Consider the following 13,307-nt stretch of genomic DNA (forward strand, 5'->3'; position numbering starts at 1 on the left):
TTTGAAGAGATGCAAAGTGGACTATACAGTTTTAGAGATTGCTCGAAGTAGGGCTGATCATTGTGCATGTACAAATATGTCAGGATGTTCTGTATAATGAATAAAACCTTTATTATTCATGACGGGCATACATACAGATCTATGATACAGATACATACAAAATAAAAAACCACAGCAATTTAATTATCAATCCATTTTAAGCATACAGTATCATACATAAACCATGTACAAAATCTTAATCCATGATTTTCTTTAGAGTCCTTGAAGTTTGCTGCAAACACAAAAACATAACTGATTAGTATGATAGTTGAAACTACAGGTATCTGTACTGAATGACGTGGAGAGAAAAGTGAAACCTCAAGAACACATCCCACCTGTCCTCAACAGTTCTGTTGGATGGGTAGTACACCTTAAATGTGAAGCCACTTTTGGGGAATGAGCCCTATAAAAATAAATGATTGCCAAATAACAATGACAAATACAACATGAGTGCATATTGACAATGATATACATTTAAATAATTGCTTATCATTTTCTGACAAAGAAACATTTTTAGAGCCCTCACATAGGCTTCTATTTCTTACCGGGTTGACACAGAGGCAGTCTGTGTTTTTAATGCTGAATGGGTCGTATTTGTCTGCAAAGACGATGACATCAGGGACTGGGTAGACACGCAGGGAGTAGTCGTACGTCCAGAATACAGGACTGACATACAGAGGCAGTGGAGTCAAGTGACCCTGGGATAAGATGGTCTTAACAAACTGGGAAGAAGAGGAGGGTTAGGACCAAGGCTGAGTAGTTTACAAACATCTTTTCAGCAAAAAGTATTTTTTTTAAAGGAGTAGGGATGGGACGATATAGGATTGTATTGCGGATCGCAATAAAAATCACTCACAATAAAATGATCGTGGTAAACTTCTATTATCAGGATTATTGTAAATATCGTCACAAGTGACTTGAAAAAGCAGTCTAGCTCGCTACCATGTTAGAGGAGTGAGAAATAGAGCCTGATTTTAAAGTGTTTATGCAGCATTGTCAGTTCTATTCAAAGGAGAGCGAGAGCTTTTGGTTTTTTTTGCAACCAGCGACCATATTTGGACTGCAGAGGAGTGACATAGAGTTGGGGGCTGTGGGTCTCTTTGAATACAGACACTACAACACACTTGTAGTAGGTCATTAATGATGATTGAGAGGGATTATTATTGTCCATACATTGTTTTTTAGGAAAATATTGCATATTATATGCAAGGAAGAACAGTCACTATTTTTTATTTTAAATCTATCTTTTTTTCATGCAAGGGGGCCTTATGACCTATAAATGCATTGTTTTTCAATAAAAAACAATGTTGCATGCAATGGAAATATTTTGGCGTACGTATTAGTTCAGTTGTCAGTTGAATGAAAGGAATTTCCTTCAGTACGAAGGTTTGTCTAGAGAAGCTGAAACTCACATGGTTTGGAATGTCAAGATTGTTATTGGGCAATCGGATGCAGTTCCTGCACATCTTGTTGACCAGGTCTTCCCTGATAATGACAATCTCTTGGCTGCAGTACTGGATCCTGACAGAAAAAACAAATCAGGTCACATTTAGGTTCTAAGAATGTGAATGTGTCACTGCCCAAAAGTCCAGTGACACATTTGTCAAAGGCTTACAAACCAACCTTGTGTACACCAGAACCCTGATCACTCTACATAAGAAACACTTTGTGATACTTTTTTAAATGCCTCTTATGTTTTACCTGCATGGGTTAGTAGTGAACACGGAAAATGGCACCCTCTGTCTGAACTCCTCTGTGATGTGATCTGCCAAAGGAGGCCTAAGGAAAACATGTCAATCCAAATTTGTCCAATCTATTAAACGAAACTCACACAATGACGTTAAAAGAGCAGTTGTCTCTGAATGTTTACCGTGGCAGTATGGTGCCTGGACCAGGGTCTTCGGGGCCAGGAACAAACATAAAGCGACAACTGCAGGATAAGGTTGAACAAATTCAAGTCAAACACATGGGCATTGAATAGTTAAAGGTGCCCTGTGGAGTTTTCTCATTAACAAACAAAACATGTGTTCATTAAGGCTAAAGTGTTTGTGAGCAACACTGAATGTAAACATGTTCAATGTATTTGCTTTGTCATAAATCACTTGCAAAATGGATTTCAACTATTTTAAATCCAGAATTGTTGACAATTGTTGAATTCTTTGCCTTTGTTGGAGCATTGCAACATTTCTTGGTACGTTACTGCCACCCGCAGATCAGTGGAAGAGTGTGAACCCTTTGACAGGAATGTATTTTGTCACCTGCATGTGTGCCCTCATGCATGTGCACTAGATAAATAAAACAGGAACCTACTCATAGAAAAACAGCTCCACAGCACTACCAGAGAGAAAAAAATCTGCAGAGAACCCCTTAAGAATAGAACAGAGAAGACTACAGTAACAACACTATCAGATCCTACCTGCTGTGAATGCTGGGGTATGCACATATAGCATCAGCAAGAACCTTCAATGAGTCTAAAAAGGAGAAAAAATAATTAGATTCTGAAATGCGGTCTGTTTATCCCGTTATTACACGCACAGATCTCAAAATCTACAGTAGGTTAGGAGTGATGAGGACCCCAAAATGTCACCTTTGAGTGATTTGATCTGTGTTTTTCCATACGGGGCAGAAGAGAAGTTTCCACACAAAATAAAACAGGTAGGCGGCATCGAAGCATAGCCTGTGAGAAAAAACAAAGCAAAGGTTAAAGGGATTGGTGTCTCACATATTGCATTCAGTTTAGACTTTACAGGTTCAGATTATGCACTACCAGACCTGAGAACATCATGTTGATCTTTTCCATCACTTCAACACTGTCCAGCCAAACATCAGAAACAATTACAAACATGGCATCTTCATTCTCCTCCTCGAGCTGCTTCAGCTTGGTTGAAGCCTTCACCGAAGTGGTGGATGGACCACCAAAGAAGTTCAGATCGCCGTAGTATGCCCTGGCAATAAAACAAAGAGTGTCAGTGACTCACTGTTCGTTCACATGAAGTGGTGTCCTTTATAAACTAAATAATATCTACAAGTGTTAAGTATTCTGTAAAAGTGACTTAATGCTGAATTTATAGCTGAAATACATGAATATAGCATAATGTAATTGGAGACACTTGATACTAAAAATGTATGGTATCCGCCTTCAAATGTCAATGACATTTTCTTTGCATATCAACAAGGTAAAATAACTTCAAAGATATGAAAATAGATTCTCCCTCAATCTTTGTAATTTCAACCATGAAAAGCTAAAGACTTTCTCCAATATCTTATGTCAGATTACACATATCGCTACACTGACAGCTCACTACTTTAGCTTGCAATGAAAACTTGTCTCAACTCTTTTCTTCCAGTCCACTGACCTTGTGCCTGATGACGACTCCGTTGGTGGAAACCCGAAGCCGTTAACGTGGAAAACAGAGTCCTCGTACCAACCTGCAGGACAAAACTGTCACTGTAATATATGTATATAGTAATACTTTATTGTTATGATCTTATGATGTAGTATTCGTAGTTATCTTACCCTCTGCCAGTACAAAGCAGGATTCTGTGTACAGGCCATTATGGAACTGGTGATAACCTAGTTAAGGAATGCATCCACTTTAAAAGCAACAACATGATGAACGTATGATATAAAGTAGTTTTTGTTGACCAGCTCAAACAAACATATGAAAGGATATTGCTTTGGACATCTCAAGCTGTACTGTTCCACTTGGGTCCTCCAGGTAAAATTTACCCTGAAACAAAATTTAACAAATTTTTCAGAAACTAGATAATACATTGAGTGAAAAACGGGAAAGCTACCGAGATCTTCACTAACTCACCTCTTTCAGTTGTGTGATCATCCCAAGTACAATCACTTCTCCCAGTTTAGCTGTGCTACCAAGCAGTGCTTCAATTGTCTTGAGCTAGAAAAGACAAAAAAAAACAAATCTGTTAGTCTAATGCAAAACAGTAAGATGCATTTTGTTTTCAATTAGTGTTTTAAGATGTGTTACCTGAAATTTGTTTTGACCCTCTTCAACAGCAGCTCCTATTGCAGGTGGAGTGAATAGCTGGTGCCGATGGATACGCTACAAAACATATGTCTGAATAAATACAACGAGCTACATGTACTGTAAATAGCAGCGAAAGGGGTGGGTCAGCACCACCGCTTGGATATTCAATAATGACGAGAAAGTCACTGACCTGTTGTAAGATGGTGTAGCGCTCCCTGAAGAGTTCAGCTTTGTCTTTGGCCAAACCACACAGACTGGGTGCCGAATGGCTCGTCATGCTAATGCTGATTGAAAAATCCAAAATGAAAACTTTGTCTGCCGAACATGCAAGTGTATTACCTGGGTCTAACACCAACAACAATAAAACAATTCTAATTGACATAATTTGAGGTTGGTTTTGACACAAACAAGGAACAGTCCCTTTACTTACGGTACAAATTTCTTCCGCTCCATACTGTAAATGTATCGGGGCACATCAAAGGCTCCAATAATGTTAAAAACATTGTCTCTGGAAGAGATTTAGACAACTTTTAGCATAAAATAATTCAACCTTGCAAAATGTATTGTCTAATTGTTGCACTTACATGGTTTCATCACAAGACTGAGTGCAATCCTGAACTGCACTCTCCACCACAGACAGCTCTATCATAGTAGAGGACACTTTTGGAAAACACACATTGTGGTCACAACCTGCAAGCATGCTTCAGGAAAACACATTAAGTGCTGCATACAGCAGATTGTGCACTATAGTGCTCTACTTACATGGTTGCCTTTCCACCGCATCCAAGACCTTTTCAATAACATCATCCAGTTCAGAGGTATTGACAGACTCCAGGACCTCCACAAGGTATCTGCTGGCCTCACTGGAGGACAAAACAAGAAAACATGCACATGTTGTTATTTCTTCCTTTTTTCAAAAAACCCTGGAAACATTTCACACTTAATCTTAAATTTTCTGCTTTAGAAACTAACGGGCTAAATATTTTAAAATGTGCATTGTTGTTTTTTTAGTACATATTTAAACAATTAAAATAAGCTTGGGCATTTAAAGATCTGAAGTGCCACCTTAAGTGTAAGCATTGAAAGGAGTTGAGGTTTCAGTGTATTTGGGGAGTGAAAGTTGTAGGTGAAGTTATAGTGCTGAATTTGGTTATAGTTAGTTGAAGTGGAATTACTGCAGGCATTTAAACTAAGAGTGCGGGATTAAAAGCAGTAAAATTGACATGTGTTATTCATGTGTAACGTTAAGCGATTTAAGGTACCACAGGGAACTTCCTGGCTTTAGTGGAGGACAAAACAATTAAGAAAACATTAAAATCTACACAAAACCAGAGCCTGCTTTTTGTTACAAAACCTAATATTGTTTATTTCTTGCCGCTATCAAGACTATCGCTGCCTTGGAGGTGTGTTAGCGTTCTTGCTTGATGAAGGGCAGTAACATTACACCATTAGCAAAACACATTACATCAACGGTCAGCTATCATTAAAATACATACGGTCGTAGTATAAGTCCCCGCATCTTGAAGCCAGCGGACACTTTTGTCTTTATTTTGGCAGCAACATCCATGGTTATTACTGTCCGACTCAAGGTTTGGCGCTAAAATCCACTTCCGTATGTATTTCGTCACTTCCGTTGAAGAATCACGCGCTACTCTCTATACTCTCTAGTTTGAACTCAGCAACCCCGACAGAAAGCTTTTATTTTGACAAGCAAAGAAATGACCGGAAGCTGAAAATGATTCTGTAGCTGTTTTGACGCAGTTTATGGGAGCGAGACATTTTTTTTGTTTGCTGTGTTTTTTACATGATGAGGAAAAAACGTCACGATAACTAAAAGCGAACGTGAGTATGTTTAGAAGTGTTTTTAGAAAAATTAGCAAAAGATGCCAATTTCTGTAATGTGGACACCGCATATGTAAGGTTAGCCCTCCATAATCGCTTTCAATGTTGTACAAATACCATAACATGTACTAATGTTTATCTTAAACCGAGAACAACAACATGAGGAGCCTGGTTTGTGTCTGCCTCAGGTTATGTGGTACTTCTCTTACTATTAAAACTGCATAACCTGATAACATTTTTAGATATTTTTTCTAAAGGCTCAAAAGCACGGTTCTTTCTATTAATAGCAGCCAGTCATGGACTCCGCGTTTGAGAGGCACTGCTCGGAGCTGGTGGCCCGGGAGAGGAGCGGACACACGGCTGTGGTCGAGGAAGACCTGCTCTATGTGTGGGGGGGTTACTTGGTGAGCCAAACTTTAAGTAACAAAAAAGAAAGAAGTGCCAAATCAGCTGTTTTACATGTGTGAGCTTGTACTGAGTCATACAATGGCATGTTACTCAAGCAGTGTAGGGCTACTGGTTATACTCGATCTATAGACGCTATACTAACATTTTACTAATGTACGTTTCAGGTTCAGGTTCATTGCACTACATATATCTGTGTTACACCCACTGCGAGTATCTAGCATAAGGAATGACAATCAAGGAGGTAAAGAATAGGAAGCTTTTATTACAGAAGTCTATTGCAATTCATATTTGTTATTGTTTATTGTCAGTCTGCCTGAGGGCAGCAGGCAGACTGACAATAAACTAAACTAAACAAACAACAAAAATAAAGAAAAGGAAAGTAGTCCCTTCCAACTAGACCAAAAAGAAACTCAAAAAATCAATACGCAAACAACAAAAATAGTCCCATTGCAAGAGCTAATGGACCACTGATGCTAATATCAACAAATATTAAAATAAGTACAGACCTTCAACCCAGCAGGGAAGCGGGTCTGAAATACATGAAAACAATAAATGTCACATACATTCAAACCTGACAGCATAAAACATAATAATTAAACATTAATAATCAATCAATCAATCAAACTTTATTTCAGACTCAGGGTCCAGATAAGACAATTACATCAAATTACATACACATAGTAATCTAGTAATGGAATATATATATATAATAGTATAACACTGTGAAATGACTGAGACTGTATGCATAACACTTACTTTTACTTTTGATACTTTAAGCACATTCTCCGGATAATACTTAAGTACATTTGCTTTTACTCAAACATTTTAAATGTATAACTTTTCTCACAGAGTATTTTTTACAGTGTGGCATTACTACTTTTACCCAAGTAAAGGATCTGACTACTTCCTCCACCACCGTTTATGCAGCACCCACACATACCCACACTACGAAAAATACATACCGAGCAAACCAGCATGCTAATATGGTTTAGAGCAGGGGTCTTCAAAGTTTTTCAGGCCAAGGAACCCCAAACTGATAGAGAGATGGAGCAGGGACCCCCTACTATATATATTGTATAAAATTGTGTTTTATATTAAACTGGGCCTAGTGCCATGTATAAACATACCTTGTTATTGTGCATTCAATACTAAGCTATTCAAATAATACACAGGTTCATATATTCATGTTTTTACTTTAAACATGTGCAAGGTACAGTGAGTAGGGTGGCTGTGCCACTGCCATTTTGAAACATACCTTGTATGATAATCATGCATACATGCTATTCAGATTGACGTTTTTATTTTAAACATAAATGTGGAAACAAAAATGAGTGATAGCCTATTAGTACCACTGCCATGCATAAACATACCTGTTATCTTGCATACAATACTGAACTATTAAAATAATGGACAGATTCATGTTTGGGTAAAAAAAAAAAAGTCTAATCAACCAAACATTTCGCGGACCCCCTGCAGTACCTCCCCGGACCCCCTGTTGAAGACCTCTAGTTTAGAGCACATGTTCAGAATAGAACTTACATTGACAGACTCAAGACATATTGCCACTGAACCTATTTATGTCATGATAATATACATGTATGTATTGTATCCTGTACAGTCAATTGCTGATGAGGAAGTTTTCCTTCCCAACGATGAAATCTGGGTGTACGACTTAGAACAAGGTGCATGGTAAGAATACAAAATAAATTCCAAATGTGGCTGTTTGATGTCAAAATTTTCCCCGCAATAATATAAATTTCTCTTCCTCTTTGTGGTGAGTTTCATAGTTTTTTAACACTACACAGGCACGTCACAATTATCTTGAGTTTGAAATGATAAGGACTTGCCTGGAATGATCTGCTGTCTAGCGTTGTTGTAAAAATGTGTCATAACATAAGTGAACAGTAGTTTATCGACATTCTTTTTTACTTTTTTTGAAGGGAAATGTTTCACATGTCAGGGGAAGTCCCTCCCTCTATGTCTGGGACATGTGGCTGCTCTCTGAATGGACACTTGTACATATTTGGAGGTTGTGATGACAATGGACAGACCAACCAGGTGAGGCTGATGACTGATACTCCACACAGTTCATGACACCTTAATTATGGATTACTTTATATACTACATGTTTTATTATATGTGCTATTATAAATAACCAAGAACACCAAAGTAGGGCTGGTAGATTCAATATGACAATTTATTTCCTTTCAATGGAATCATATTGTGTTGAAATCAGACATTAAGATATTCTTTTCATTGAATTACCAGAAAACATGCTTTATTGTGATATAGATCGTCATGAAGATATGAAAAGACCTTTATTGTGATAGAAGATTTTGGCCATATCGCCCAGCCCTACGGCTATGTCTAAAATATCCTGTAGGGTGTGAGTACACTGACACAATGTCCCAAATGTCACATCTTAGACTGAGCAAAGTTGCCAAAAGGAAGTGATCACTGTTTGCCTTCAAACAGATTTATTGTGTCAACCTGACAGACGGTAAATACATGTGGAGGAAGATTGTGCATGAGATCGGCTCTGCTCCTTCACCTCGAGACAAACTGTCTTGCTGGGTTTACAATGAAAGGTAAGCACCATGAAAATATGAATTTTCACTGTCTGAAGTTGTACCTGTGACTTTATGAACTATTGCTTCATTATTACTGGTCAAAATACATTTGCAGCTATGAATTTGGTTTCCGTATCCTTTCTCTTTGTATTTTTAGTTGAATGCCTTGCATGTGAAAGCGTTGCACTAATAAAAACATATAGGAGCGTGAAAATGTCAGTGTGCTGAGAGCCTCTGCTTTCCCTATGTTGCTGTTTTTTGATCACTCCGTTACCAACTGAACCCATAATCTGCGCTTGCATGATAGTAATTGTGATCATCTTTGATTAATGTTCTCCAGGATCATCTACTTTGGAGGATATGGTCGCAAACTGCTGACTAATATTGATAGCAGGAACAGAAGCTTCATTGTTGATGAAGCATCATGGGTAATATTTTTATTGACTATAAATCTGTTACGTTTGCTATCCCAACAGTAAAGTGTGTGCAATGAATATATTTTTAACAGGATATCAGTGACACAGGTTATTTGAAGTACTATTTTCTTTTGTTACTTTTTTCGTTAATTTTTACGAGAATTTGTTCTAAAATGTGTCAGGCCAGAGCGTGATACATTTCAGTATCTTGTGACAAAACTGACCAATTATACTCGTAAACAGCCTCATATAGATAAGAATAATTTATAATTAATTATTATTATAATAATAATTTCATGTTAAACATTTGTTTTCAGATGGAAGACGTCCTCTGGGGATGGAACAACGAGGTTCATGTATTTGACACCATGAAAGCCAGTTGGAGTGAACCACGGACCCATGTGAGTCAGTTAGTTAGTGAGTGTGATTTGTGCTTTAATACACTCAATGCAATGATTAGATTCCGAGTAGTGATGTGAGATTTAATCAATAAGGGAAGTTTAGCAGTATTGAGAACAATTTCAAAATTCTCACATGATACTACAGTGACAGTTTTTGTGTGCAGGGCCGTGCTCCAGCTCCCAGGGCCGCCCACGCCAGTGCAGCAATCAGCTGTAGAGGATACGTTTGTGGAGGCAGAGTCATGGTGGGAGCTCTACATGCTTTTCAGTTCTTCTCATGTATTCATATCAACAAGAAGTCATTGGTAGCAGCAAGCACAGAAACACAAATCAAAGTCTGCATTAGTAACTTCATCTCCTCCTCTTTTAAATACAGGAAACCAGGACGAGTGATATTCACTGCCTAGACTTTAAAACATGGACGTGGTCAGAAATGTACGTATGTGGTGTGATCAATGACAAACTACAGGTGCCCAGAAGACTTCTATCTCAACATTGTCATTGGTATTTTAAGGCAGGCTAATCTGTTGATAGGTTTGTCTTTGACAGCATTTGTGCAAAACCTGATTTCCAGAATCCCAGTGTCCACCTCTCCAGTGGGTAGATCGTGGCATACGCTCACAGCTGTATCAGACGGCGGATTGTTCCTGTTCGGAGGTCTCAGTGTAGACTGCAAACCAATGAGTAAGAAAATGTACCCCTTTCTTCATTTTTATTCTCCTACGTCCTTCTTCCTTTGGTCAATTTATAGTCTTGTTTTTTTTTTTGTCAATAACACATCCGTCTCAATCAGGTGATGGGTGGTTGCTTGATGTTGAAACAAAGAAATGGAGAGAAGTTGAGCATCCTTTTAAAAATAAGCCAAGGTAGCAATTTATGAATGTTTACAAGATAGGCAACCAAAAATTACAAGTTTTTCATTTATTATTCTGTGCTAGATTTAAAGAGTGTGGCATGATTTCCCCTGTCCAAGGTTGTGGCACACAGCGAGTCCAGGCAAAGACTCTGATGTCATTGTGTTTGGTGGAAGCTGTGACTCTATCCTCCTTGTTGACACCGTAAGTATTACAGAGACGTTTTAGAAGCTGAAAAAGAGATGTGAAATTCTAATTTTACAGACCTGAAATCATCACATGACAAACTAAATCTCTAGCATTAGCATAGCAAATTCACATTACCACAGTTGCAATTCTGAAACTATGTGGAGAGAGATGTAAAGTAACTCTCAACAGCTCTATAATGAAGCAGTGTTCAGGTGCTGTTTAGTGTCCCTGTACTGAATAACACTTCAGAGAAAACCTGCATGAGATTCAAAATAGGCCCTTACAAATCTTGCATATTTCTTTTCAGGGTCACTGCAATGATGCACTTGTTTTCCAGATGCAGCCATATCCTCTTTTCAGGTAAGAAAGTTCTTTATTTTGAAAACATCAAAGATGTTTTATAAAACAACCACAGAAAAAGTATTTGAACCACAGTTCAAGTAATTTTATAGCAGAATTAGACATTCTGACTTGTTAAACGGTTGGAATTGATAACATAAATTAATGATGGATTACATTTAGGTGTTAGCTCCATAATGTGCATGCTGGCTTACTGGTTAGAGCCATCATTAATTATATTACATTCCCTTGTGCTTCTCCTGTTCTGGTAATTAAAAATATCTGCATTTAAAAGGTCATAATAAAATGTCAAGATAAATCTCTTTAGATGTGTCATTTCATTTACAAGGGTTATATTTACTTTGCTTACATAATCTTTTTCCCAAAATAGAAATGGGAAAATGACAAGACTTTTTTCTTCTGACAGGATTTGTGAGGATTATATTGCAATGAATTTGAGGAACGATGAGACGCTCAGATATCAGCTTCCTCTCCTTCCTCCCAAACTACTGACGGCAGTACAGACGAGGATGTCTTTCTACAGACCAACAAAGAAGCAAAGATATTAGTTCAAAGAATGTTATCATTGCCAAAAACAATGCAATATCATACAATTTCTTATTTAAGTACTGTACTTCCTTCAGTGTGAACATTCCAATCACACTGTGTGACAGCGTTTATATTTTTTTAATATATTGTGCAAACATATTTATGGTGTTTTATTTTATGATTTTAGAGATGCAGATTTTATTTTGTACAGTCTGCCTGCTGAATACTCTTACAACCTGTGATAACTGTGATAATTAAAACCTCTTGGACCCTAGACCTATTTTTAGGCCCTCAGCTCGAAAATAGCATACCCATACGATAATGAGTGTAGCGTTGCAACTGTAAGGGCTATTTTAATACTTTTGGTATTAAAATAACCCTAACACTTGTGAGATGTGTTGATATGTGTAAATGTCAGTATATATGTTACTGGTTAAGAGTAAATTAAGATGGCACACAGCATAAATTGAAAATTCGAATTTTCGACTGAAAAAAAAAAGCAATTTCAGGATATTTAGAAATCATGTAGATACGAGCTTTCAAGCTCTCCCAGATCATAGAACTATATGTTGAGGGTCTCTAAACAAATTTTGACTTTGATAAAGTGAAGCTTTATCTAGTACATCTTGATCTAGTACGGAGAGGTCAGACGAGGTCAACCAAAATGTAATCTTGTTCCAGCTGTTCCATTGTAATTTTATATACTATATAATTATATATTTCACTTCTTTTATCACCAATAGTGTTCAATCTATTCATATGCAGCACTTTGGCATCATTTTGAGAGCCTGGATCCTCTCTGAGACTGTTAATGTTTGTCATCCATGGGATTTTATTGTCTGAATTGTAGTTTTTTTCTCTTCCAGGGCCTTACAGCCTGTGTGAAGGGCCGATTTGACCCAATGAACCTTCCATAGACGCGTCACAGCCTGCTCTGTTGAAACAACCCAACATGACTTTGAATGACAGAATCTGTTAGCCAATCAGAATAAAAAAACTACCCGAGTGTCAAATTTCTCAAATCTGATTTGCTGAGACGTATAACCCTGCCCCTTCCGCTACCAGGCACACAAGGCACATGCCGTCAGCGCCAGCTTTGAATTCACACAGAGGGGGACAGTAAACACGAACGGATTCATATTTTTTTTTGCTGCAGAACATCTCAAAGTAAGGAGGTGGTTTATGATGTGATCGATTATGCGGATTATGATGATGGCTTTGTTTTGTAAGTAAAACTGCGAGGCTGTGTCGTAGCTGAATGTGAAGAAAATGGCTACGACCGTTTGGTCGCTAGCGATCTCCGAAGCTAACGGGTGTTAGCATTGAATTTATTTTTCAAAACGTTATTGGTATAAATGTGGTGAGTGGGACTGCCTAGGGGGCGCTATATCGATTGTGATACTTGGTATTATATGTAGCTTTGCCATACGTTGTGTTTGGAGTGTGTACAAACAGCTGAGATGACTTTGTAGCACAGGAGCTGCAGTTTGAGCAGGTACGCGGCATCATATTCGTTACTGATGAGTGCACATTATGAGTGGATTCATTTTTGGATGCATGCATTGCCCCCGCCGGTGGGGGCGCTCAGGTCAAAGAGGTTTTAATTAAATGGCACATTGAACTGTTTTTGCCTGATGTGGATTATTAGACTAGAGAGGTATATAAAGTCTCAGTAAACTAAGGCGACACACACCAATTCACACATGAT

General features: G+C 37.9%; 2 protein-coding genes across 3 annotated transcripts; one reads left to right on the forward strand and one right to left on the reverse strand.

Annotated features, from left to right (window-relative positions):
• Positions 1-113: 113 nt before the first annotated feature.
• On the reverse strand, positions 114-5,631 carry pole2 (polymerase (DNA directed), epsilon 2). Its single transcript, XM_068717770.1, has 19 exons — positions 5,528-5,631; positions 4,794-4,894; positions 4,616-4,691; positions 4,462-4,539; positions 4,222-4,315; positions 4,032-4,106; positions 3,858-3,941; positions 3,714-3,770; positions 3,557-3,605; positions 3,396-3,468; positions 2,812-2,984; positions 2,627-2,716; positions 2,456-2,510; positions 1,910-1,969; positions 1,741-1,818; positions 1,452-1,560; positions 585-761; positions 375-442; positions 114-271 (listed from the first exon to the last, which is right to left on the reverse strand). Exons 1-19 carry the CDS (start codon positions 5,596-5,598, stop codon positions 253-255), a joined length of 1,587 nt encoding a protein of 528 aa, XP_068573871.1. The 5' UTR covers positions 5,599-5,631; the 3' UTR covers positions 114-252.
• A 126-nt stretch (positions 5,632-5,757) lies between these two features.
• LOC137877757 (kelch domain-containing protein 1) lies at positions 5,758-13,224 on the forward strand. 2 transcript variants are annotated; one of them, XM_068717835.1, is made up of 14 exons: positions 5,758-5,873; positions 6,161-6,277; positions 7,900-7,970; positions 8,222-8,339; positions 8,757-8,869; positions 9,192-9,279; positions 9,585-9,668; positions 9,833-9,913; positions 10,045-10,103; positions 10,243-10,352; positions 10,462-10,534; positions 10,642-10,726; positions 11,019-11,071; positions 11,478-13,224. In XM_068717835.1, exons 2-14 carry the CDS (start codon positions 6,170-6,172, stop codon positions 11,617-11,619), a joined length of 1,185 nt encoding a protein of 394 aa, XP_068573936.1. In that variant the 5' UTR covers positions 5,758-5,873; positions 6,161-6,169; the 3' UTR covers positions 11,620-13,224. The 2 variants fall into 2 exon arrangements, with proteins under 2 accessions (XP_068573936.1, XP_068573937.1); XM_068717836.1 differs by having other exon boundaries at positions 6,164-6,277.
• The last annotated feature ends 83 nt before the right edge of the window (positions 13,225-13,307 follow it).

Source organism: Cebidichthys violaceus, unplaced genomic scaffold, assembly GCF_023349555.1.
Source record: "Cebidichthys violaceus isolate CVI_PGR_0920_01 unplaced genomic scaffold, fCebVio1.0.p SCAF_22, whole genome shotgun sequence".
Classification (NCBI taxonomy): domain Eukaryota; kingdom Metazoa; phylum Chordata; class Actinopteri; order Perciformes; family Stichaeidae; genus Cebidichthys; species Cebidichthys violaceus.